Here is a 23,687-nt window from a genome sequence, read left to right as displayed (position 1 = left end):
GCGTTTAAATAGCTGTATGTTGATGAATTCATCCATCCATGCTAAAGTCAAGGTTAGTCGATGTCCGTTTTGTGGAAAGTAAATTAGACACGTCCCTAAAATGAACAGGTAGATGTTATGTAAAGGTAAAGTTAATTAAACCTGTGTGTCATTGACAGACTGGTGTATATTTGAATTCTAAAAATTACCAACATCTCATACTTTATATGTTTTTGAAAAGGTATATTTCGATGTACCAAAATTGAACACTTACCATGTAGCATTATGTGTGTTGATCGATATACATGTTATGATAGTTAGTATCTCGGTGTCTTAGTTTCTTTTTAGGACAGACTGAATAAAAAATCATGTTGATTTGTATATGTGAGTTTGCAAAGTTATGATTATTAAGGCTGTCGAATTTACCTCGCTGTCGCCAAGTGTAGTATGGCTTTCTGAACTTAATTGTTTAAAAGATTTCACTCAGATACTTAGAAATGACAATGAAAAGTGTGAAGGCATAACAAGTGTTTCTTATGTTTCAAGGAGAATTAAAGGCAATGGTCAGAAAAAAAGCATATGGATAGGTCACAGATTTGGCTGTTACGTCAGAGATTTACATCGTTAGCAATTATTTAATGTAACATTTCTGTCTTTGAAAGTCAATAATTAGGGAAGATGACAGTTTGCGTTATCGGGTCAGAGACTTTAATTGATTAGCAATATTATTAAATGAAACATTGTAGACAGTTGCCTTTAAAGCAATTGGGGAAGATCACAGATTTGGCTGTTATCGGGTCAGAGACTTTACATCGATTTAGCAATATTATTTAAATGTAAACATTGTCTGTCTTTTGAAGTCAAAATGGAAGATCACAGATTGGCTGTATCGGTCAGAGACTTTCACATTGAAATTTATTTAAATGTAACATGTCTGCTTGAAAGTCAATGGGAGATCCAGTTGGCTGTTATCGGGTCAGAGACTTTACATCGATTTAGCAATATTATTTAAATGTAAACATTGTCTGTCTTTTAATAGTCAAAATTGGGGAAGATGACAGATTTGGCTGTTATCGGGTCAGAGACTTTACAACGATTTAGCAATAGTATTTAAATGTAAACATTGTCTGTCTTTTGAAAGTCAAAATTGGGGAAGATGACAGATTTGGCTGTTATCGGGTCAGAGACTTTACATTGATTTAGCAATATTATTTAAATGTAAACATTGTCTGTCTTTTGAAAGTCAAAATTGGGAAAGATCACAGATTTGGCTCAGTTATCGGGTCAGAGACTTTACATTAATTTAGCAATATTATTTAAATGTAAACATTGTCTGTCTTTTAAAAGTCAAAATTGGGGAAGATGACAGATTTGGCTGTTATCGGGTCAGAGACTTTACATCGATTTAGCAATATTATTTAAATGTAAACATTGTCTGTCTTTTGAAAGTCAAAATTGGGGAAGATGCCAGATTTGGCTGTTATCGGGTCAGAGACTTTACAACGATTTAGCAATATTATTTAAATGTAAACATTGTCTGTCTTTTTAAAGTCAGAATTGGGGAAGATGCCAGATTTGGCTGTTATCGGGTCAGAGACTTTACAACGATTTAGCAATATTATTTAAATGTAAACATTGTCTTTTGAAAGTCAAAATTGGGGAAGATGACAGATTTGGCTGTTATCGGGTCAGAGACTTTACATCGATTTAGCAATATTATTTAAATGTAAACATTGTCTGTCTTTTGAAAGTCAGAATTGGGGAAGATGCCAGATTTGGCTGTTATCGGGTCAGAGACTTTACATCGATTTAGCAATATTATTTAAATGTAAACATTGTCTGTCTTTTGAAAGTCAAAATTGGGGAAGATCACAGATTTGGCTGTTATCGGGTCAGAGACTTTACATCGATTTAGCAATATTATTTAAATGTAAACATTGTCTTTTGAAAGTCAAAATTGGGGAAGATCACAGATTTGGCTGTTATCGGGTCAGAGACTTAACATCAATTTAGCAATATTATTTAAATGTAAACATTGTCTGTCTTTTGAAAGTCAAAATTGGGGAAGATCACAGATTTGGCTGTTATCGTGTCAGAGACTTAACATCAATTTAGCAATATTATTTAAATGTAAACATTGTCTGTCTTTTGAAAGTCAAAATTGGGGAAGATCACAGATTTGGCTGTTATCGGGTCAGAGACTTTACATCGATTTAGCAATATTATTTAAATGTAAACATTGTCTGTCTTTTGAAAGTCAAAATTGGGGAAGATCACAGATTTGGCTGTTATCGGGTCAGAGACTTTACATCAATTTAGCAATATTATTTAAAGTAAACATTGTCTGTCTTTTGAAAGTCAAAATTGGGGAAGATCACAGATTTGGCTGTTATCGGGTCAGAGACTTAACCTCAATTTAGCAATATTATTTAAATGTAAAATTGTTTTTATCAATGGAACCAATGTGTGGTAGAGATAATATTTGCAATTATTAAAGAACATTGTCTGTCTTTGAAATCAAAATTGGGAAGATCACAGATTGGCTGTTATCGGGTCAGAGATTACTCATTTAGCAATATTATTAAATGTAACATTGTCTGTCTTTTGAAGTCAAAATTGGGAAGATCACAGATTTGGCTGTTATGGGTCAGAGACTTACATCATTAGCAATATTATTTAAAGTAAACATTGTCTGTCTTTTGAAAGTCAAAATTGGGGAAGATCACAGATTTGGCTGTTATCGGGTCAGAGACTTAACCTCAATTTAGCAATATTATTTAAATGTAAACATTGTCTGTCTTTTGAAAGTCAAAACTGGGGAAGATCACAGATTTGGCTGTTATCGGGTCAGAGACTTAACATCAATTCAGCAATATTATTTAAATGTAAACATTGTCTGTCTTTTGAAAGTCAGAATTGGGGAAGATCACAGATTTGGCTGTTATCGGGTCAGAGACTTTACATGGTTTAACTTTAAGCGACATTAATATTTAAATGTAGAGTGTTGTCGGGTATATTGGGACACCTAACAAACTTTTTTAACCTTGATTTTACATATGCTTGTTTCGGGACAGGACATGAAAATTCTGAATTTCCTATCATTTTCGGTCAGATAATATTTGGCCCCGGTACAATAAGCAGACGCTTTGATTTTGATACAAACATGTTTTTCAATCTATAAAATACTATTAAACTGTTAAAATGCGATTTTTAGCTCATCTGATTTTTTGAAAAAAAATGATGAGTTATTGTCATCACTTGAGCGGTTGTCGGCGTCGGCGTCGGCGTTGCCTGGTTAAGTTTTATGTTTAGGTCAGCTTTTCTCCTAAACTATCAAAGCTATTGCTTTGAAACTTGGAATACTTGTTCACCATCATAAGCTGACCCTGTATAGCAAGAAACATAACTCCATCATGCTTTTTGCAAGATTTATGGCCCCTTTTGTACTTAGAAAATATCAGATTTCTTGGTTAAGTTTTATGTTTAGGTCAACTTTTCTCCTAAACTATCAAAGCTATTGCTTTGAAACTTGGAATACTTGTTCACCATCATAAGCAGACCCTGTACATCAAGAAACATAACTCCATCTTGCTTTTTGCAAGATTTATTGCCCCTTTTGGACTTAGAAAATCAGTTTTCTTGGTTAAGTTTTATGTTTAGGTCAGCTTTTATCCTAAACTATCAAAGCTATTGCTTTAAAACTTGCAACACTTGTTCACCACCATAAGTTGACCCTGTATAGCAAGAAACATAACTCTGTCCTGCTTTTTGCAAGATTTATGGCCCCTTTTGGACTTAGAAAATATCAGATTTCTTGGTTAAGTTTTATGTTTAGGTCAAGTTTTTCTCTTAAACTATCAAAGCTATTGCTTTGAAACTTGCAACACTTGTTCACCATCATAAGCTGACCCTGTACAGCAAGCAACATAACTCCATCCTGCTTTTTGCAATAATTATTGCCCCTTTTGGACTTAGAAAATCATTTTCTTGGTTGAGTATTATGTTTAAGTCAACTTATCTCATAAACTATCAAAGCTATTGCTTTAAAACTTGCAACAGTTTTTCACCATCATAAGTGGACACTGTACAACAAGAAATATAACTCTATCCTGCTTTTTGCAAGAATGATGGCCCTTTTTAGACTTAGAAAATCATGGGTAGGACAATATTTCTATTACACAAAAAAAATCAGATGAGCGTCAGCACCCGCAAGGCGGTGCTCTTGTTTTATTTGTTATAATGTCAGGTGTTTTTGTTCCTTTTTTTATTGGTATAAGTAACTAAAAGATTTTGCGCTTCAATTTTCACAGTAAGTTAAAATAACGGCAATGACTTGAATATGCAGACGACGTGTAGACGCCTGCAAAAACAAGTGGACTTGATTATCAATTTAGACTAGGAACAATTACTAAACAATGTTCCTTGACAAAAATATGAGATGCGGACCAAAACTGCCTACGGTTCCAGAATACCCGACAAAGCTCTAAACATTATCTCTCTTTTGAATGTCAAACTTCTTCAAATTAGCTTAAGAAATGAAAATGGATGAAAGAATTTATTTCAAAGACGGAAAATTATCTTTTGAACTTTTATTTCCAAATCTAAATTATTTAGGAATTATTTCTAAGCATTCTAAGAAATTTCATATTAAAATATTGTTCCTTTTAAAGGTTATATGTTGTTTAAATGAAAACTGATATAACCTGAGTAGTGTTTCATGGTTTTATGCTCACAGGTGAACCGAAGGTTCAGGATGAGCTATTAGTATGGGTAGATGGTCCTGCACCCGTTGTCCATCGTCTTTCATCAACAATTTACATAAACATCTCTGAAATAACTGGTCAGAATTACACCAAACTTGGTTGAGGTCCTCTCTCTTATTATTCAAATGAGGGCACTTTACCCCTTTTAGGGGCCACTAGAGCTAAAAATAGAGAAACCTGTAATCAACTTCTTCTCATGAACCACTTGATGGATCTTCATCAAACTTGGTTTATTGCATCGCTGCTAGGTCCTGTCCCAGATTTCTTTAAACAGGAGCTCTTGGCTGCTTTTAGGGGCCTGACTAGAGCTAAAACTAGAAAAAACCTTTAATTGACATCTTCTCATGAACAGCTTTATGAATCTTCGTTAAACTTGGTCTGTAACATCATTATAAGGTCCTCTCCTTAATTTGGTCAAATGGGGGAGCTTGGGCCCCTTTTAGAGGCCTCTAGAGTTTAAAATAGAAAAGCCTGTATTCATCTTCTTCATATGGAATCTTCATGACACTTAACCTGTAACATTTCAAGGTCCTCTCTCAATTTTGATCAAATTGGGGAGCTTTGCCAGTAATAAGTGGCCACTACAGCTTAATATAGAAAAGCATTTAAATGACTTCTTTTCATGAACCGACTGATGGATCCTCATTAAACTTGGTCAGCAGCACTATTAAAAGGTCCTCTCCAAAATTTCTTCACTTGTGGGTGCTTGGCCTCTTATTTGGGCTGCCAGTGCTTAAGATAGAAAAACCATACACAACTTCTTCTAATAGGGGCTAAATGGATCTCCATCAATCTTGGTCTGTAGTATCATTGCATGTCCTCTCCTAAATTTGTTGAAATGGAGGCCCTTGGCTCCTTTTAGGGGCCACTACAGTATAAAATAGAAAAAAAAACATTTAAACAACTTCTCATGAACAAGTCTATGGATATCAATCAAACTTGGTCTTTGGCATCATTGTAAGGTTCTCTCTTGAATTTATTGAAATGGGGGGTGCTACGCATCCTCTAGGGGCTACTAGAGATGAAAATAGAAAAAAACCTTTAAATGACTCCTCTTGAACTGATTGATGGATCTTCATGAAACTGTAGCATCATTTAAAGGTCCTATCCGAAACTTGTTCAAATGGGGGCATTTGGCCTCTTGTAGGGGCCAATAGAGCAAAAAATGGGAATATCTTTAAATAACTGTCTTCTTCTCATGAACGGCTTGATGGATCTTAATCAAATTTTGTCTGTAGCATTCTTAAAAAGTCCTCTATTAAATTTCTACAACTAGAGGCACTTGGCCCTTTGAAAGGGATAGTTTAACTAAAAATAGAAATACCTTTGATTGACTTTCAGTAGATCTTCATTAGATTTGGTCTGTAGCATCCTAGTAGCATCCTAGTAAAAATCTCTCAGTTTTGTTTGAAAGGGGACAGTTGTATACCTGTTTTTTTATAGTTTTATATAAGTTTTTTTTTTTTATTAAACACAGTTGTTACCATTCATGATTCAGTGTGTCATACATAAATTCAAGGTAAATAGTCAATTATGCTTGCTCCAAAGTTCCACAGAGCTTATGTTAATTGTATCACATTGTTGATATTGAAATTTACCTTTACCTTTAAAACTTCTAGAAACTGCAAATTACTTTCAAGTTCAGTTGATATTCCGTCCTCATTCATTGTGCTACAACTTTAACCATACTGGAAAAATATCCATTTAAAAGCTGAATTTTGATATTCCATTTTATTGATTAAGACATCTTATATGTTAAATAAATTTAATGTTTTGTTAAAGGTCTACATACAGATGTCACAAATCAAGAGTACCTGTGTAATGTTGATCTCCAGTTAGAGTAAACAACGAATACAGAGAAAATGGTGTTTAGTGCAGTTGACAGGTATACAAGCTTATATATCATTGACAGTTTTATATTTAAAAGTATTCAATTTAAAGTTAATTGATGGCTGATACTTAAGAAATCCAAGAATTGTCCTTGTATTTATATTATTTTTCCTTTTCAATTGTTAGCAAATTTTTTTCATAAATTGCTCATATATTGTTGTATTTCATAAGAATCTGTTTCCCAGCTGATCTTTTCACCACATAGAATAACTGTGATGTCACCTAAGAAAACCTCTCTGACTACATGCAGGCATCCCCGAAACAGTGACACATTATCACTAAATGGCATCTCGTAACTCATTCAAAATGGAATCAAAATTTTCAGTGGAGTAGGGTGAATGTAAATGCAGAGACTTTAAGACTATATATATGGAAATAAAGCATAAGATGTCAGGCAGTCCATCTGGGCAGCTGGTTTGAACTTGACTTGTGTCACACACCTTTTCCTAAGAAATTAACTAAACTAAGAACTAAACCATCATCAAGCTTTCTTCTCAATAATGTACATAATTGTACCCCCCGACAACAAAGTTGTAAGAGGGGGTATACTGGTTTCAGGTTGTCTGTCTGTCTGTCCGTCTGGCCGTCTGTCCGTAGACGCAATATTGTGCGCACCATCTCTCCTTATCACCTTGACAGAATTTAATGAAACTTCACACAAGTGATCAGTACCAACAGTAGTTGTGCATGGGGCATGTTAGGTTCTTTTAGAAAAAAAAATTGCAGAGTTATGGGACTTTGTTTTTTTGTTACTATACTATATACATGTACACAATCTTGTGTGCACCATCTCTCCTCATCCCCTTGACACAATTTAATGAAACTTCACACAAGTGATCAGTACAAACAGTAGTTGTGCATGGGGCATGTTAGGTTCTTTTAGAAAAAAAATTTGCAGAGTTATGGGACTTTGTTTTTTTGTTACTATACTATATACATAGACACAATCTTGTGCGCACCATCTCTCCTAATCCCCTTGACACAATTTAATGAAACTTCACACAAGTGATCAGTAACAACAGTAGTTGTGCATGGGGCATGTTAGGTTCTTTCAGCGGCAAAAATTGCAGAGTTATGGGACTTTGTTTCTTGTTAACATACAGTCTGCATATGCAATCTTGTGCGTGCCTAATCTACCAAACCCTTACACACAATTTAATGAAACTTCACACAAGTGATCAGTACCAACCTAGTTGTGCATGGTGCATGTTACATTCTTTTAGATAAATATTCTGCATAGTTATGGGACTTTGTTTTTTGTTACTATACTGTAAACATACAGTCGATATACATACAGTCCACATAATTATGCAATCTTGTGTGCGTCAAATTGCAATGTACTGTGTCAGTGCATGAGGGGGGTACATTCATCACCTTTAGTGATAGCTCTAGTTTAAATATAGTTTGAACTAATAAACTTCAGGTATATTACTGTGTCGGGGGTGAGCTGGCTAGGTTGGTATATGAGGAGGAAGTTGGAAGACTCCACTAAAGATGTGAAGGCAGCTCAGCATGAGACTTTGATGGAGAGAATCAAAGAAAATGCAGACACAGAGTATGGTCAAAGATTTATGTTTAAGGACATCAAAGGAAGAGATGATTTTATAAAATTTCATCCACTTACAAGGTTTGTTCTTGCCCTCTTCTCTAGAAATATTAGCTCATCAAGCTTATAGGAGAGATCGTGTTTGTATACAAATCTGTTGTATTTTCTATTTTTAGAACTGATAAGACAGTGATCGGCTGGGCAGACACCGAGCGTCCATGTTTTTTTGTAAACAGTGATGTTTTTCAAATGGCCTAAACTTTCTTAAAAAACAAATTATACCAATATTTTTTGATCAGTGGAAAGGTTATAGAACAGGCAATTTATTAATTATTTTTAATTTTATTATTTCGAAATAAAATGGATTAATTATGAACGCTTAACTTACAGTGTTTATCTAAAAGTTTTGAACATCACTACTCCGCTTTTAAAATTATATGTCATTTAAAATGGTTATTCATTTTAAAAATATATTTGAGTAAGAAAATATGAAAATCGTAAGCATTTCAAAACTTTTTGAATTTTTATGCCCCCGAAGGGAGGCATATAGTTTTTGAACCGTCTGTCGGTCTGTCAGTCTGTCGGTCCGTCCGCAATTTTCGTGTCCGGTCCATATCTTTGTCATCGATGGATGGATTTTCAAATAACTTGGCATGAATGTGTACCACAGTAAGACGACATGCAGTGTGCAAGACCCAGGTCCGTAGCTCAAAGGTCAAGGTCACACTTAGACGTTAAAGGATAGTGCATTGATGGGTGTGTCCGGTCCATATCTTTGTCATCGATGGATGGATTTTCAAATAACTTGGCATGAATGTGTACCACAGTAAGACGATGTGCAGTGCGCAACACCCATGTCCGTAGCTCAAAGGTCAAGGTCACACTTAGACGTTAAAGGATAGTGCATTGATGGGCGTGTCCGGTCCATATCTTTGTCATCGATGGATGGATTTTCAAATAACTTGGCATAAATGTGTACCACAGTAAGACGACATGTCACACGCAAGACCCAGGTCTGTAGCTCAAAGGTCAAGGTCACACTTAGACGTTAAAGATCATTTTTCATGATAGTGCATTGATGGGCATGTCCGGTCCATATCTTTGTCATTCATGCATGGATTTTAAAATAACTGTGCATGAATGTGTGACACAGTAAGACAATGTGTTGTGCGCAAGACCCAGCTCCGTAGGTCAAAGGTCCTAAACTCTTAACATCGGCCATAACTATTCATTCAAAGTGCCATTGGGGGCATGTGTCATCCTACGGAGACAGCTCTTGTTAAAATCCATAAATGAGCGAAAAAGTTATTGAAAATTAAAAATTACGATCCTATACACAAACAATGAAAAACATTTGTTTTGCCCACCACCAGATAAATAGGTGTTAATGCGTGATGTCACGGCAATCTCTCCTACATTGTATACGCCAGGGGTGAGTGCAGATCTACTGATTGCTGGGATGTGAGTTCGAGCCCTGGGTGAGGCTTATATTCTCTATGCCGATTTGATAAAAGACATTGTGTCTGAAAATCATTCGTCCTCCAGCTCTGATTCATGTGGGGAAGTTGGCAGTAAATTGCAGAGAACAGATTTGTGCTGGTACAGAATTCAGGAACACTGGTTAGGATAACTGCCCGCCATTACATATGAAAAATGGCGTTAAACCCAAAACAACCAACCAACTCGTCAAGCTTTTAAAAAAAGAGTCTGTTATTTAGCTATTTTCGGTATGTTATTAGAGCACAGATAAGATTCTGTACTTTGTTTTGTTTTTAGTTCACCTGAGCAGGAAGTGAGCTATTTTGATCACGCTGTACAAATAATTCTGTTTCGTCAAAAAACAGCTGCTGGAGTGTTTGATCACTTTTTCCTATATGTATGTGGTGGAAAAATCTTGTTTGATATTTAGTGGAAAAATCTTTTTGTTTGATATTGTCATATCACATCATCCCTTCAACTTCTTACACCACCTCCTCCTCTCCCAACACTCATACACATTACCTTCCCATATTTATTTAGTAGAAACTCTTAAAATATTCTTTTCAGAAAACACTGGTACTATTTCAGTATTATTTCACAGACATTTTCCTTGCATTACCAGCTACCAAAACTGTTCATGCAAGCAGTGTAACTCAGGTGAGCAATCTAGGGCCATCATGGCCTGCTTGTTTTCCACAGACGTACCTCGAAAACTGGTTAAAATATGAAATTTCTTTCACAGGTATCCACACTATGACCTCCTCCTCTCCCAACACTCATACACATTACCTTCCCATATTTATTTAGTAGAAACTCTTAAAATATTCTTTTCAGAAAACACTGGTACTATTTCAGGATTAATTCACAGACATTTTCCTTGCATTACCAGCTACCAAAACTGTTCATGCAAGCAGTGTAACTCAGGTGAGCAATCTAGGGCCATCATGGCCTGCTTGTTTTCCACAGATGTATCTCGAAAACTGGTTAAAATATGAAATTTCTTTCACAGGTATCCACACTATGAGCCATATATTGACAGAATGATGAAAGGAGAAATGAACATACTTACCAAGGATCAGCCTGTAATATTTGCTGTCACATCTGGAACCTCTGGGAAGAGCTCTGTACTTCCTATGCTGAAGAAACAACAGGGAACTTTCTTCACACAGGGTATTGCTATTATATATGACTGCATGAGAAATGCTTTCCCAGAGACAGGAAGTCAGCAGAAAGATATGAAGTTTTTCTACACTCCTAGACTAAGAACATCAGAATGTGGAATCCCTGTTGGACCTAACTCATCATCTCCAGCAAACTCAAAAAGAATTTTGAGTATGTACTCTACTCCAAAGGCTGGGTATGATATATTGTCAGAACCAGAAGCTCTCTATATCCATCTGCTGTTTGGGTTGAAAGACAAAAATTTAGGCATAATTGAAGCAAATTTTGCATCTCTGGTGTATTCTGCATTCCGAGCACTTGATACAAACTGGGACTCATTGGTAACAGACATTGAAAAAGGAAATGTTAGTGATGGTATTGAAATTGAGGAAAGTGTGAGGAAAGAATTGAACAAGTCTATGTCACCTGATCCAAAAAGAGCAGCTGAGCTGCGTGAAGCCAGAGAGCAGGGTGTGACTGGTCTCGCACACAGAGTGTGGCCTAAATTAAACTTTGTGATGACAGCAGACTCCGGAACATTTGAACTGTATGGAAACCGATTGCGAGAAATCTATTGTAAGGGAACACCAATATATTCTCCACTGTATGCGGCATCTGAAGGACTGTTGGGCATCAACATCTGGCCGAAGGAAAGACCAAGTCGATACCTGCTGGCACCAAGATCCATGTTCTTTGAATTTATCCCTGTCCAAAATTGTGAAGAGGAACAACCTAAGACACTGTTTCTTGATGAAGTAATTGTTTTATATAAGTTTTATATCGATTTAAAATTTACTGCTTATAGTTTTTGTAAAACTTGTTTGAATGTATATACTTAGTAAGTGTTTCCACACAGTCTTAAAATTTGATTTTAAAGTATACCTTTGGAAGAGCTCTCAAGAATGATCCACAATGCTTATGGCATGAGTCTCTCAAACACTTCTGACACTCTAAAAGTATACCTGGAAGAGAAAATACCAAGGGGATCGAACCTTTGGACATTATGATCAGTAGGCGGACATTTACCATATAGCTAAAGGGTTAACCCAACAGCAAGGCTATTGGAAGTGGCCTATAAACCTACAATCACTATATCATTTGGAATCATGTACCTCAAGTGCAAAACGTAGACTTAATTCTAATTACACAGCTATACTCTAGGTATTAAATTATTAATGTAATACTGTTTTGATTCTAGGTTGAAGTAGACCAGGTTTATGAGCTTGTGATCACAAATGCTAGTGGTTTGTACCGTTACAGATTTGGTGATGTGGTTAAGGTAGTTGGACACCACAATACATGCCCTGTCATCGAGTTCCAGTACAGGTAGGTAAGGGTTGATGATATGCATAAGCTAGTAGGACACCACATAAGTAGGTTAAAGTGTTGATGATATGCATAAGGTAGTAGGACACCACATAAGAAGGTTAAAGTTTAATGATATGCATAAGGTAGTAGGACACCACATAAGTAAGTTAAGGTTTGATGATATGCATAAGGTAGTAGGACACCACATAAGTAGGTTAAGGTTTGGTGATATGCTTAATATATAAAGACACCACATAAGAAGGTTAAAGTTTGATGATATGCATAAGGTAGGAGGACACGACATAAGTAGGTTAAGGTTTGATGATATGCATAAGGTATAGGACACCACATAAGTAGGTTAAGGTTTGATGATATGCATAAGATATAGGACACCACATAACTAGGTTAAGGTTTGATGATATACATAAGGTAGGAGGACACCACATAAGTAAGTTAAGGTTTGGTGATATGCTGAAGGTAGTAGGACACCACATAAGTAGGTTAAGGTTTGATGATATGCATAAGGTAGTAGGACACCACATAAGTAGGTTAAGGTTTGATAATATGCATAAGGTAGTAGGACACCACATAAGTAAGTTAAAGTTTGATGATATGCATAAGGTAGTAAGACGCCACATAAGTAAGTTAAGGTTTGATGATATGCATAAGGACGTAGGACACCACATAAGTAAGTTAAGGTTTGATGATATGCATAAGGTAGTAGGACACCACATTAGTAGGTTAAGGTTTGATGATATGCATAAAGTAGTAGGGCACCACATAAGTAGGTTAAGGTTTGATGATATGCATAAAGTAGTAGGACACCACATAAGTAGGTTAAGGTTTGATGATATGCATAAGGTAGTAGGACACCACATAAGTAGGTTAAGGTTTGATGATATGCATAAGGTAGTAGGACACCACATAGTAGGTTCAGGTTTGATGATATGCATAAGGTAGTAGGACACCACATAAGTAGGTTAAGGTTTGATGATATGCATAAGGTAGTAGGACACCACATAAATAGGTTAAGGTTTGATGATATGCATAAGGTAGGAGGACACCACATAAGTAGGTTAAGGTTTGATGATATGCTTAATATATAAGGACACCACATAAGAAGGTTAAAGTTTGATGATATGCATAAGGTAGTAGGACACCACATAAGTAGGTTAAGGTTTGATGATATGCATAAGGTAGTAGGACACCACATAAATAGGTTAAGGTTTGATGATATGCATAAGGTAGTAGGACACCACATAAGTAGGTTAAGGTTTGATGATATGCTTATTTTTTTGTTTGTTTTTTTTGGATTTAACGTCGCACCGACACATGATAGGTCATATGGCGACTTTCCAGCTTTAATGGTGGAGGAAGACCCCAGGTGCCCCTCCGTGCATTATTTCATCACGAGCGGGCACCTGGGTAGAACCACCTTCCGTAAGCCAGCTGGATGGCTTCCTCACATGAAGAATTCAACACCCCGAGTGAGGCTCGAACCCACATCGATGAGGGGCAAGTGATTTGAAGTCAGCGAACTTAACCACTCAGCCACGGAGGCCCCTTGATGATATGCTTAAGATTGTACGACACCACATAAGTACAGTCAACATCGTACTTGCGACCACCTCTATTAAGCGATTTTTGTATTAAACGACCAGTCAAAATCCCTCCCGAACGTTTTCAGTATATAAATTCATTCCATTAAATGACTTTTCTATTAAGCGACTAGCGACCACATTAATGTAGTCCGAACAGGTAAAATATTCGACAAAAGTATCTATTTAGCGACCGGATACCAAAATTCTACCGGACATTTCTTCGTCTGTTTAATTAGCGAGTGCGTTTTGCACGTGACTGAATGCAATTAAACTTTGTATCAGTCAAACTGACAAACAATCTAGCCATAATTTTCATGGTATGTGGACTTGGAAAAATGTTTACGATGTTAAAACAGGTTTTGAAACCATACATGTATGTTCATAATAAATACAGTTACATTAACAGTTAAAAATAACTTTCCTTTTCATCTGACTGAAATTCATTAAGAGACCATTCCATTAAGAGACCACTTCTAAGCAGTCCCTTGGGTGGTCTCTTAATACAATGTCGACTGTAGGCTAAGGTTTGATGATATGCATAAGGTAGTAGGACACCACATAACTAGGTTATGATTTGATGATATGCATAAGGTAGCAGGACACCACATAACTAGGTAAAGGTTTGATGATATGCATAAGGTAGTAGGACACCACATAACTAGGTTAAGGTTTGATGATATAAATAAGGTAGTAGGACACCACATAACTAGGTTAAGGTTTGATGATATGTATAAAGTAGTAGGACACCACATAAGTAGGTAAAGGTTTGATGATATGCATAAGGTAGTAGGACACCACATAAGTAGGTTAAGGTTTGATGATATGCATAAGGTAGTAGGACACCACATAAGTAGGTTAAGGTTTGATGATATGCATAAGGTAGTAGGACACAACATAAGTAGGTTAAGGTTTGATGATATGCTGAAGGTTGTAGGACACCACATAACTAGGTTAAGGTTGGATAATATGCATAAGGTAGGAGGACACAATATAGATAGGTAAAGGTATGATGATATTCATACGATAGGACACAACATAGATAGGTTATGGTTTGATGATATGCATAAGGTAGTAGGACACCACATAACTAGGTTGAGGTTTGATGATATGCATAAGGTAGTAGGACACTACATAACTAGGTTAAGGTTTGATGATATGCATAAGGTAGTCGATGATATTCATACGATAGAAGGACACAACATAGATAGGTTAAGGTTTGATGATATGCATAAGGTAGTAGGACACCACATAGTTAAGTACATTAAGGTTTAATGATATGCATAAGGTTTTAGGACACCACATAAGTAGGTAAAGGTTTGATGATATGCATAAGGTAGGAGGACACCACATAGGTAGGTTAAGGTTTGATTATATTGATATGGTAGGAGGACACAACATAGACCTGTAGGTCAAGGTTTGATGATATACATAAAGGTAGTCGATGATATTCATACGGTAGGAGGACACGACATAGACCTGTAGGTCAAGGTTTGATGATATGCATAAGGTAGTCGATGATATTCATACGGTTGGAGGACACAACATAGACCTGTAGGTCAAGGTTTGATGATATGCATAAGGTAGTCGATGATATTCATACGGTAGGAGGACACAACATAGACCTGTAGGTCAAGGTTTGATGATATGCGTAAGGTAGTCGATGATATTCATACGGTAGGAGGACACAACATAGACCTGTAGGTCAAGGTTTGATGATATGCGTAAGGTAGTCGATGATATTCATACGGTAGGAGGACACAACATAGACCTGTAGGTCGAGGTTTGATGATATGCGTAAGGTAGTCGATGATATTCATACGGTAGGAGGACACAACATAGACCTGTAGGTCGAGGTTTGATGATATGCGTAAGGTAGTCGATGATATTCATAACGGTAGGAGGACACAACATAGACCTGTAGGTCGAGGTTTGATGATATGCGTAAGGTAGTCGATGATATTCATACGGTAGGAGGACACAACATAGACCTGTAGGTCGAGTTTGATGATATGCGTAAGGTAGTCGATGATATTCATACGGTAGGAGGACACAACATAGACCTGTAGGTCGAGGTTTGATGATATGCGTAAGGTAGTCGATGATATTCATACGGTAGGAGGACACAACATAGACCTGTAGGTCGAGGTTTGATGATATGCGTAAGGTAGTCGATGATATTCATACCGTAGGAGGACACAACATAGACCTGTAGGTCGAGGTTTGATGATATGCGTAAGGTAGTCGATGATATTCATACGGTAGGAAGACACAACATAGACCTGTAGGTCGAGGTTTGATGATATGCGTAAGGTAGTCGATGATATTCATACGGTAGGAAGACACAACATAGACCTGTAGGTCGAGGTTTGATGATATGCGTAAGGTAGTCGATGATATTCATACGGTAGGAAGACACAACATAGACCTGTAGGTCGAGGTTTGATGATATGCATAAGGTAGTCGATGATATTCATACGGTAGGAGGACACAACATAGACCTGTAGGTCAAGGTTTGATGATATGCATAAGGTAGTCGATGATATTCATACGGTAGGAGGACACAACATAGACCTGTAGGTCAAGGTTTGATGATATGCATAAGGTAGTCGATGATATTCATACGGTAGGAGGACACAACATAGACCTGTAGGTCAAGGTTTGATGATATGCATAAGATAGTCGATGATATTCATACGGTAGGAGGACACAACATAGACCTGTAGGTCAAGGTTTGATGATATGCATAAGGTAGTCGATGATATTCATACGGTAGGAGGACACAACATAGACCTGTAGGTCAAGGTTTGATGATATGCATAAGGTAGTCGATGATATTCATACGGTAGGAGGACACAACATAGACCTGTAGGTCAAGGTTTGATGATATGCATAAAGGTAGTCGATGATATTCATACGGTAGGAGGACACAACATAGACCTGTAGGTCAAGGTTTGATGATATGCATAAAGGTAGTCGATGATATTCATACGGTAGGAGGACACAACATAGACCTGTAGGTCAAGGTTTGATGATATGCATAAAGGTAGTCGATGATATTCATACGGTAGGAGGACACAACATAGACCTGTAGGTCAAGGTTTGATGATATGCATAAAGGTAGTCGATGATATTCATACGGTAGGAGGACACAACATAGACCTGTAGGTCAAGGTTTGATGATATGCATAAAGGTAGTCGATGATATTCATACGGTAGGAGGACACAACATAGACCTGTAGGTCAAGGTTTGATGATATGCATAAAGGTAGTCGATGATATTCATACGGTAGGAGGACACAACATAGACCTGTAGGTCAAGGTTTGATGATATGCATAAAGGTAGTCGATGATATTCATACGGTAGGAGGACACAACATAGACCTGTAGGTCAAGGTTTGATGATATGCATAAGGTAGTCGATGATATTCATACGGTAGGAGGACACAACATAGACCTGTAGGTCAAGGTTTGATGATATGCATAAGGTAGTCGATGATATTCATACGGTAGGAGGACACAACATAGACCTGTAGGTCAAGGTTTGATGATATGCATAAGGTAGTCGATGATATTCATACGGTAGGAGGACACAACATAGACCTGTAGGTCAAGGTTTGATGATATGCATAAGGTAGTCGATGATATTCATATGGTAGGAGGACATAACATAGGTAGGTTATGGTTTGATGATGTGAACACAACAGTATGAGTTTTAGTGAAGGTAGGTACAGGGTTAGTGATGCAATTAAGGAAGTAGAATACACCATAATACATGCCCAATCATTGAGTTCCATTATAGGTAAGTATTGGTTTAGGGACATGGTAACAGGACACCACTACATATGCCCAGTTATCAAATTCTATTATATACAGGTACAGGTTTGATGACACAGTTACCAGTCATATGTAGGTACAGGTTTGATGCAATTAAGGTAGTAGGACACCACAACAAATGCCCAGACATCAACTTGCAGTATAGGTAGGTGCAGTGTGGTGACACATTTAAGGAAGTAGAACACCCTAACACATGCCCAGACATAGAGTTTTAGTATAGAAAGGTTCAGATAGTAATGTATTACAGCTATAGTATATAATTAAGAAACAAATTTAAAGTTTATAATATATGTAGTAGACAGGTAGATTTATGATTATATCTTGACTTTCTTAGGGCACTTATTTCATTTACTACCTCAAAATAATTGTTTTTCAGTCACAGAAAAAGTCATATGTAATAAATTCTGCAGAGCATACAGCTTTGAAGAAAATTACTAGCTTTAGTGTTCTTTATTAACTGCTAAATCTGTAATTGAAAAACCTTCGTGTATATCCACAGACAAGGGCAATTCTTAAATGTCAGAGGTGAAAAAACATCCGAGAATTATTTCTATCAAGCTGTGAACTCGGCTATTCTCAAGTCAGGGCTGAATATGGTGGACTATTGTTGTACTGAGAGCCTTATGGTAGATCAGGTGTCCAAAGGTAATATTTTATTGTTGTCTTTTACTATATTTCGTATAAAGAATATTTGTAAGGGACAAGGCAAAAAAATAATAAGATAATTACATAATGAATTGTACAACTAAAATTATATTAAAAACTGCTAAATTTCAACTTTGTTGTTCACTTTTTCAAAATGATGTCCCGGACTCCGCAAATTTTGTTTGAAGTGAATTTTGTTGGTTTTTGGTAACTTGCTTTGTTACTGCTCAGTTGGTACATTTGTTTTATATTCTAGCCTGATATAAGAATTTAAAATTTCTTTTTTAGATTTATGTGTGTTTTATTGTTGTAAAGATATGGTGTTAAACCAAAGATCTTGCAGTCAGTTACTATCCTTTTCAGACACATTCTTTTTGAAGGTGACAACCTGAATATTAATTAGTAGTTCCATAGAGATTTCATGTTTACTGTCAGTCATCATGTTTTCTTTAGACATGGATCAGATTGTGTTTTAAAGCCTTTCTAATAATGAAGAACAAATCAAAAAGAGACAGTTTTTTGAGTGAAAATTAAAATATACTTAGATATCTTATTTACCTTTACATTTTGAAAAAATATTGAAGTTTTTCATGGGTAATTATAGGTTATTAGATTTGTATCGAGAAATATGCATGAGTTCTGCAGCAGAAATATTGCGTGACTTCAGGAGCGCAATATTATTCTGCGAAAAAACGAGTGCATATTTCTCGATGCAAATCTAAAAATCTTTTTATTACATATGCATCTACACTTAAAATTATTAATAAATGATACAAATTTGTTATAAAGCCTGAGTGATATTGGAAATATGGCCGTTAAAGTACTTAAATGCGACAACATACATGAAACTGACATCATGAATGACGTCACACACCCGATATGAAAAATATTGACGTTTCAGGTTCCATTGAAACTTAACAGAGTTTTTAAATGAGTATGTAATAATTACATATATTTAGTCCAGGTTTTCACTTTTGGTTTTATGCTAAGCTATGGATATATGAGGTTATTGACAATTTTCAGTTCATCTGTGAACCAAGTTGCAGTAAAACGATTATTAAATTTTGATCATGAAATATGCACACAAATGGAGTAATATTGCCCTCCTGAAGTACACCAATCTAGTTTATTAATTTGAAGCCTAGATTTTGTGTTGAATACTGTTTTTCAATGTTATCTTAAAAGTCAACTTTGGAATGATCACATTGGTTGCTGGAGACAAGGATTACACAGGAACAGTATACATGTATATCTAAATACACTCATTTGAAGATAATAAAATGTAGTAACACCTTAGGTTTCATGTTTTCAGATAAGCCTGCAGCAGCACCATGTTACCATGTCTTCATTGAACTGGAAAAAGATGAAAAAGTCACAGCTAAAGTACAGGTAAGTTCATATTCTTGATCACAGTAGTTGTATGAAATGAAGATTAAATAATAGAATTTCGCTCAAACAGTATAAGGAAATGAATTCTTAAATTTGATAATGATAATGAATTCTTAGGTGCTATAATAAAGTGTACTTCTACTGTCTTACAGTCTTCCCACAGATTTCCTATTGATGTACCGGTATTAGGTTGCTTTGTCTGTCAGTAATCAACAATTATAAATGTTTGTTCACTCTTCAGATTGACGAGGAACTTAAAGCGCTGTCCTATGTGTATGCCTCGTTCCGCCGCAAGGGTAGTATTGGACCGATGAAGGTGTACATTGTTAAACCAGGAACATTTGCTGAACTCCGATCTTTCATGATAGAGACAACAACAGGGTCCCCAAATCAATATAAAGTTCCGAGAGTATTGAAGAAACCAGAGGCTGTCAAATTTATAATGGACAAAATTGATGTTTGTCTGCTTTAACACTTTGCATAATGGTGTTCAGTCACGTATTTTATGCTAACTAATGGAATACTGCATTCTATCAGTGAAATAAATTTCATATCAGTCACTGGTTGTCACACACAGTACCATTTTTTGCCACCAGATAAGCATAAAATAAAAAGAAAATTTTTGTTTGGAGTGGATATGGTATATATCTCATCTCGTAGTGATAATATTTTAACACTTTCAGTCGCACTTCGCGCTTGTGGAAATATTAAAATTTAATCACTACTCAATGAGATATATACCATATCGACTCAAAACAAACAAATATCCTCAATTTATTATTATGTTTTGTATACTTACTAATTAGATTGTATGGAAACAGATGACAGTGTGAGCTAGTGAGAAGTATTGTCACTGTTATGTTACCAGACATTGAGTTGTAATGTGCAAAAAGTTTCCTGGATGAATTTAAAAGTATAGCATGGAACTTTCTTCATCTTCTTAAAGACTGTAATTGAAATTGGTTTTTGACCACACATATCAGACTTATGAAAAGAAAATGATTTTATGTTTGCCTAGCATTGTACATTGTATTTGAATACAGTGAAACATCGCTCGCTCGAGCATCGATGACTCGAGCACCCGGGCTCGCTCGAGCAATTCACGTGGTCCCAGCCGATTTCCTTCTATTTTCTATGTGAAATTACCATGGCTGGGTCGAGCATTGATAACTCGATCGCTCGAGCATGACACCTGGTCCCTGTGTATTAATCTATTCTTCGTTTCTTCTGGCAAACTCGAGCAGAGGTGTCAAAATTTTTCGCACCTTCGGCGGTCAGAATGTATCGGTTATTGAAACATTTTCACACACCGTGAGAATTGTGTGGTCTACTTCCCAACTATCTTAGATGTTTGTTTGTCGGTATATTTCATCTTATAAAGAGACTAATTATTGATAAAAGGTTGAAGAAAAGTTTTATTGATAAAATTTTGATCAATTACTGATTACTTAAAACATCTTTTCTTCCCGATCAAGAAGATAGTTATGAGATCTTAGTATTTCAATCAGCAGTTGTTTGCATGCAAATGAAGGAAATAATATAGCCTTTTCAGAAAACTGAGACGATAATTCTGATATGCACTTGTTGATAAATAAAAATAAAAAAGTCTTAGTTGTTTCTTCACGTGTGCCATTTACAAATTACATATTGAAACATCTATCATAGATAACGTTTGTAATACGTTTTTTTTAAATGTCACAAGTATGTTTTTATTACGCATCACCGTTTACTCTGGTCCCGATTACAATTGGTAAAGCAAACTTCAATTTTCTTCATATGTTGGTCAATGTTTGGGTCGCTCGAAACCATGGATAACTCGAGCATTTTGCTCATCCCCTTGCGACCTCGAGCGAGCGGTGTTTTACTGTATTTAAATTGATGTAATGAAATGCTGCGTGGCAATGCCCTTTTCATCAATTTTTGTCGAGTGTAAATTTATAAGTACTTTATACTGTGACATTTTACATTTTCGGCTATTGCTAAGAAATTGTTGGTGATACATTTAGAAAAGCATAGCTCTAAAAGTTTTAACTATTTTCAGAGAAAATACTTTTAAACAGATTTATTTAGTGTACAGTTTGGAGCTTTTCTGTCCTATAATGAGATGTGTGAACTTGAAGTTATTAACCTTAAGTCTGCTGGCGGCAATAGATTCTGCCTTTGCGGCCAGTGCAGACCAAGATCGTGCAGTCTGATCATGGTCTGCACTGTTCGCAATTTAGTCAGAAAATTATCAGTGAACACCACTTTGAATAATAAGTGGTACTGCCCAAATTGAATGATGGACCAGTAAATTATATAAATTTAGCAGAGTAAGGGTTAATGAATCTATACTCTGAAACTGCTCTGTCATATAATGAAATGTATGCCCTCAACTTTGGAGCTTTAGTGAATGTAGCCTCTGATTATTTTCTGTCATATTATGAGATGTATGCCGTCAGCCAGAGAATACTGGAACTTTTTCTATTGTATAATGAGATGCGTCTCCTAAACTTGAGAATATGAATGTGAATTTAGACTGGAACTTTTTCTGTCATAATTAGATGTGTGTATTTGTTTGTAAGATATAAGTTTGATTGAAGTGAAAGTATGCACTGTGATAGGAGAAAGATTTTTGCAGTGCACAAAATCTATTTATCTGAGCTGTATAGGATCCTGTTACATATTTTAAGCAATATAAGATTCATATTTTGTTATTGTTTTTCTACATCAAGTTTTGTATATATGCTAGAAAATAAATTTTGAAAGAGGTCTTTCACTTTCGTTTTATTTGACAAAAATGCTCTGAGGGAAGTTTCGAGTTTTAAAGAGTTACATTTTTGCTGAAGTATGTTTGGCAAGTTACCAAGTACTATTGTATAATGCCAGAAGTAAGTTTGGACAAAGACTGTGTGTTTTTGACAAGAGGTAATGACAGGCAATGTTTAATTTAACATAAATTAGTCTTCTTACACAATGTGCACCCATAATTTTACAATTTTCAACTCTGTGTATAATTGGGTTGGTTTAATTCATTAGTGTTGGGAGTCTAGTTTGAAAAGCCTACAAGTGTACATAAAATATGTAGAATTTTTTTTAAAATAATCAGTTCTAATATACATGAATATAATATGTATACCTCATAAATTTATAATATCTTCATATTTTAATGGCTTTTTCTTATGAACCACTTGCTGGATATTAACAAATATTGTCTGTACCATCCTTGCATGGAGCTGTCAATTTCTTTCTCGTGATTCTGCCTGACCTTGTTAGTTAGAGGCCACCAAAGAATAAACGTAAAGCATTTCTCATGAATCACTCGACGTAGGTCTGTAGTCCTTTCATGGATCTCTATCAAACTCTGCCTGAGCCCTTTTACGGAACACCAGAGCAAAAAAATATAAAACTACTTTAAGACACATCTGACAGTTTCGTATATGTATATAGGCAAACATTTTCCTACAGACAGAATTTCTTTAAACTTTGTGTACTGACTGAGAATCAAGTTTTAAATGGAAATATCTATTAAAAATCATAGGTACCGGTGCTTGATCTTGAATTATCTGCCCTTGAAAATCAGAAAATACTAAAAAATCCAATTTTAAAGGGCATATAATTCAAGATTAAGGCAAGGAAACTGTGCATTTTAATTTATATTTCTGTTTTAGTCATCATTTACATTCAGTATACAAAGTTTAAAGAAATTCGGTCCATGGGTAAGGCCTAGGACTTTGAGGTATCATTTTGTCATGTTCATAGTCAAGGACATTTGCCACAGTGTCAATATTGACATGGAGCAAAATTTTCTTACAGACAGAATTTCTTCATTAAACTGTGTTTACTGACAGAGAATCAAATCAAAAACAGAAATATAAAATAAAGCAAATCATAGATACCCAGCCTTGGTCATGAATTGTCTGCCCTTGAAAGTCGGAAAACACTGAAAAATCTATTTTCAAGGGCAGGTAATTCAAGATCAAGCACCGGTACCTATGATTTTTAGCTCATCTGATTTTTTGAAAAAAAATGATGAGTTATTGTCATCACTTGAGCGGTTGTTGGCGTCGGCGTCGGCGTTGGCGTTGCCTGGTTAAGTTTTATGTTTAGGTC

At 35.9% G+C, this 23,687-nt stretch overlaps 1 protein-coding gene across 2 annotated transcripts; it reads left to right on the top strand.

Moving 5' to 3' along the window:
* Nucleotides 1-67: 67 nt before the first annotated feature.
* On the top strand, nt 68-22,347 carry LOC128556885 (GH3 domain-containing protein-like). 2 transcript variants are annotated; one of them, XM_053542761.1, is made up of 8 exons: nt 68-125; nt 6,525-6,627; nt 8,056-8,259; nt 10,667-11,573; nt 12,017-12,144; nt 18,061-18,206; nt 19,519-19,595; nt 19,837-22,347. In XM_053542761.1, the coding sequence occupies exons 2-8, from the start codon at nt 6,605-6,607 to the stop codon at nt 20,065-20,067; spliced, it is 1,716 nt and encodes a 571-aa protein (XP_053398736.1). In that variant the 5' UTR covers nt 68-125; nt 6,525-6,604; the 3' UTR covers nt 20,068-22,347. The 2 variants fall into 2 exon arrangements, with proteins under 2 accessions (XP_053398736.1, XP_053398737.1); XM_053542762.1 differs by having other exon boundaries at nt 82-108.
* The last annotated feature ends 1,340 nt before the right edge of the window (nt 22,348-23,687 follow it).

The sequence above is a fragment of the Mercenaria mercenaria genome, chromosome 5 (genome assembly GCF_021730395.1).
Source record: "Mercenaria mercenaria strain notata chromosome 5, MADL_Memer_1, whole genome shotgun sequence".
Taxonomy (NCBI): domain Eukaryota; kingdom Metazoa; phylum Mollusca; class Bivalvia; order Venerida; family Veneridae; genus Mercenaria; species Mercenaria mercenaria.
Note: the sequence above shows the minus strand (reverse complement) of the source record. Positions and strands in the feature narration are given on the sequence as shown.

What these genes read in the sequence shown, in the direction of transcription:
- LOC128556885 (XM_053542761.1), top strand. Translation starts at nt 6,605, where the DNA reads ATGGTGTTTAGTGCAGTTGACAG. An exon ending in GTGTTTAGTGCAGTTGACAG is followed by an intron (nt 6,628 to 8,055) that starts GTATACAAGCTT and finishes AATAAACTTCAG; the next exon opens with GTATATTACTGTGTCGGGGG. An exon ending in AAGTCACAGCTAAAGTACAG is followed by an intron (nt 19,596 to 19,836) that starts GTAAGTTCATAT and finishes TTCACTCTTCAG; the next exon opens with ATTGACGAGGAACTTAAAGC.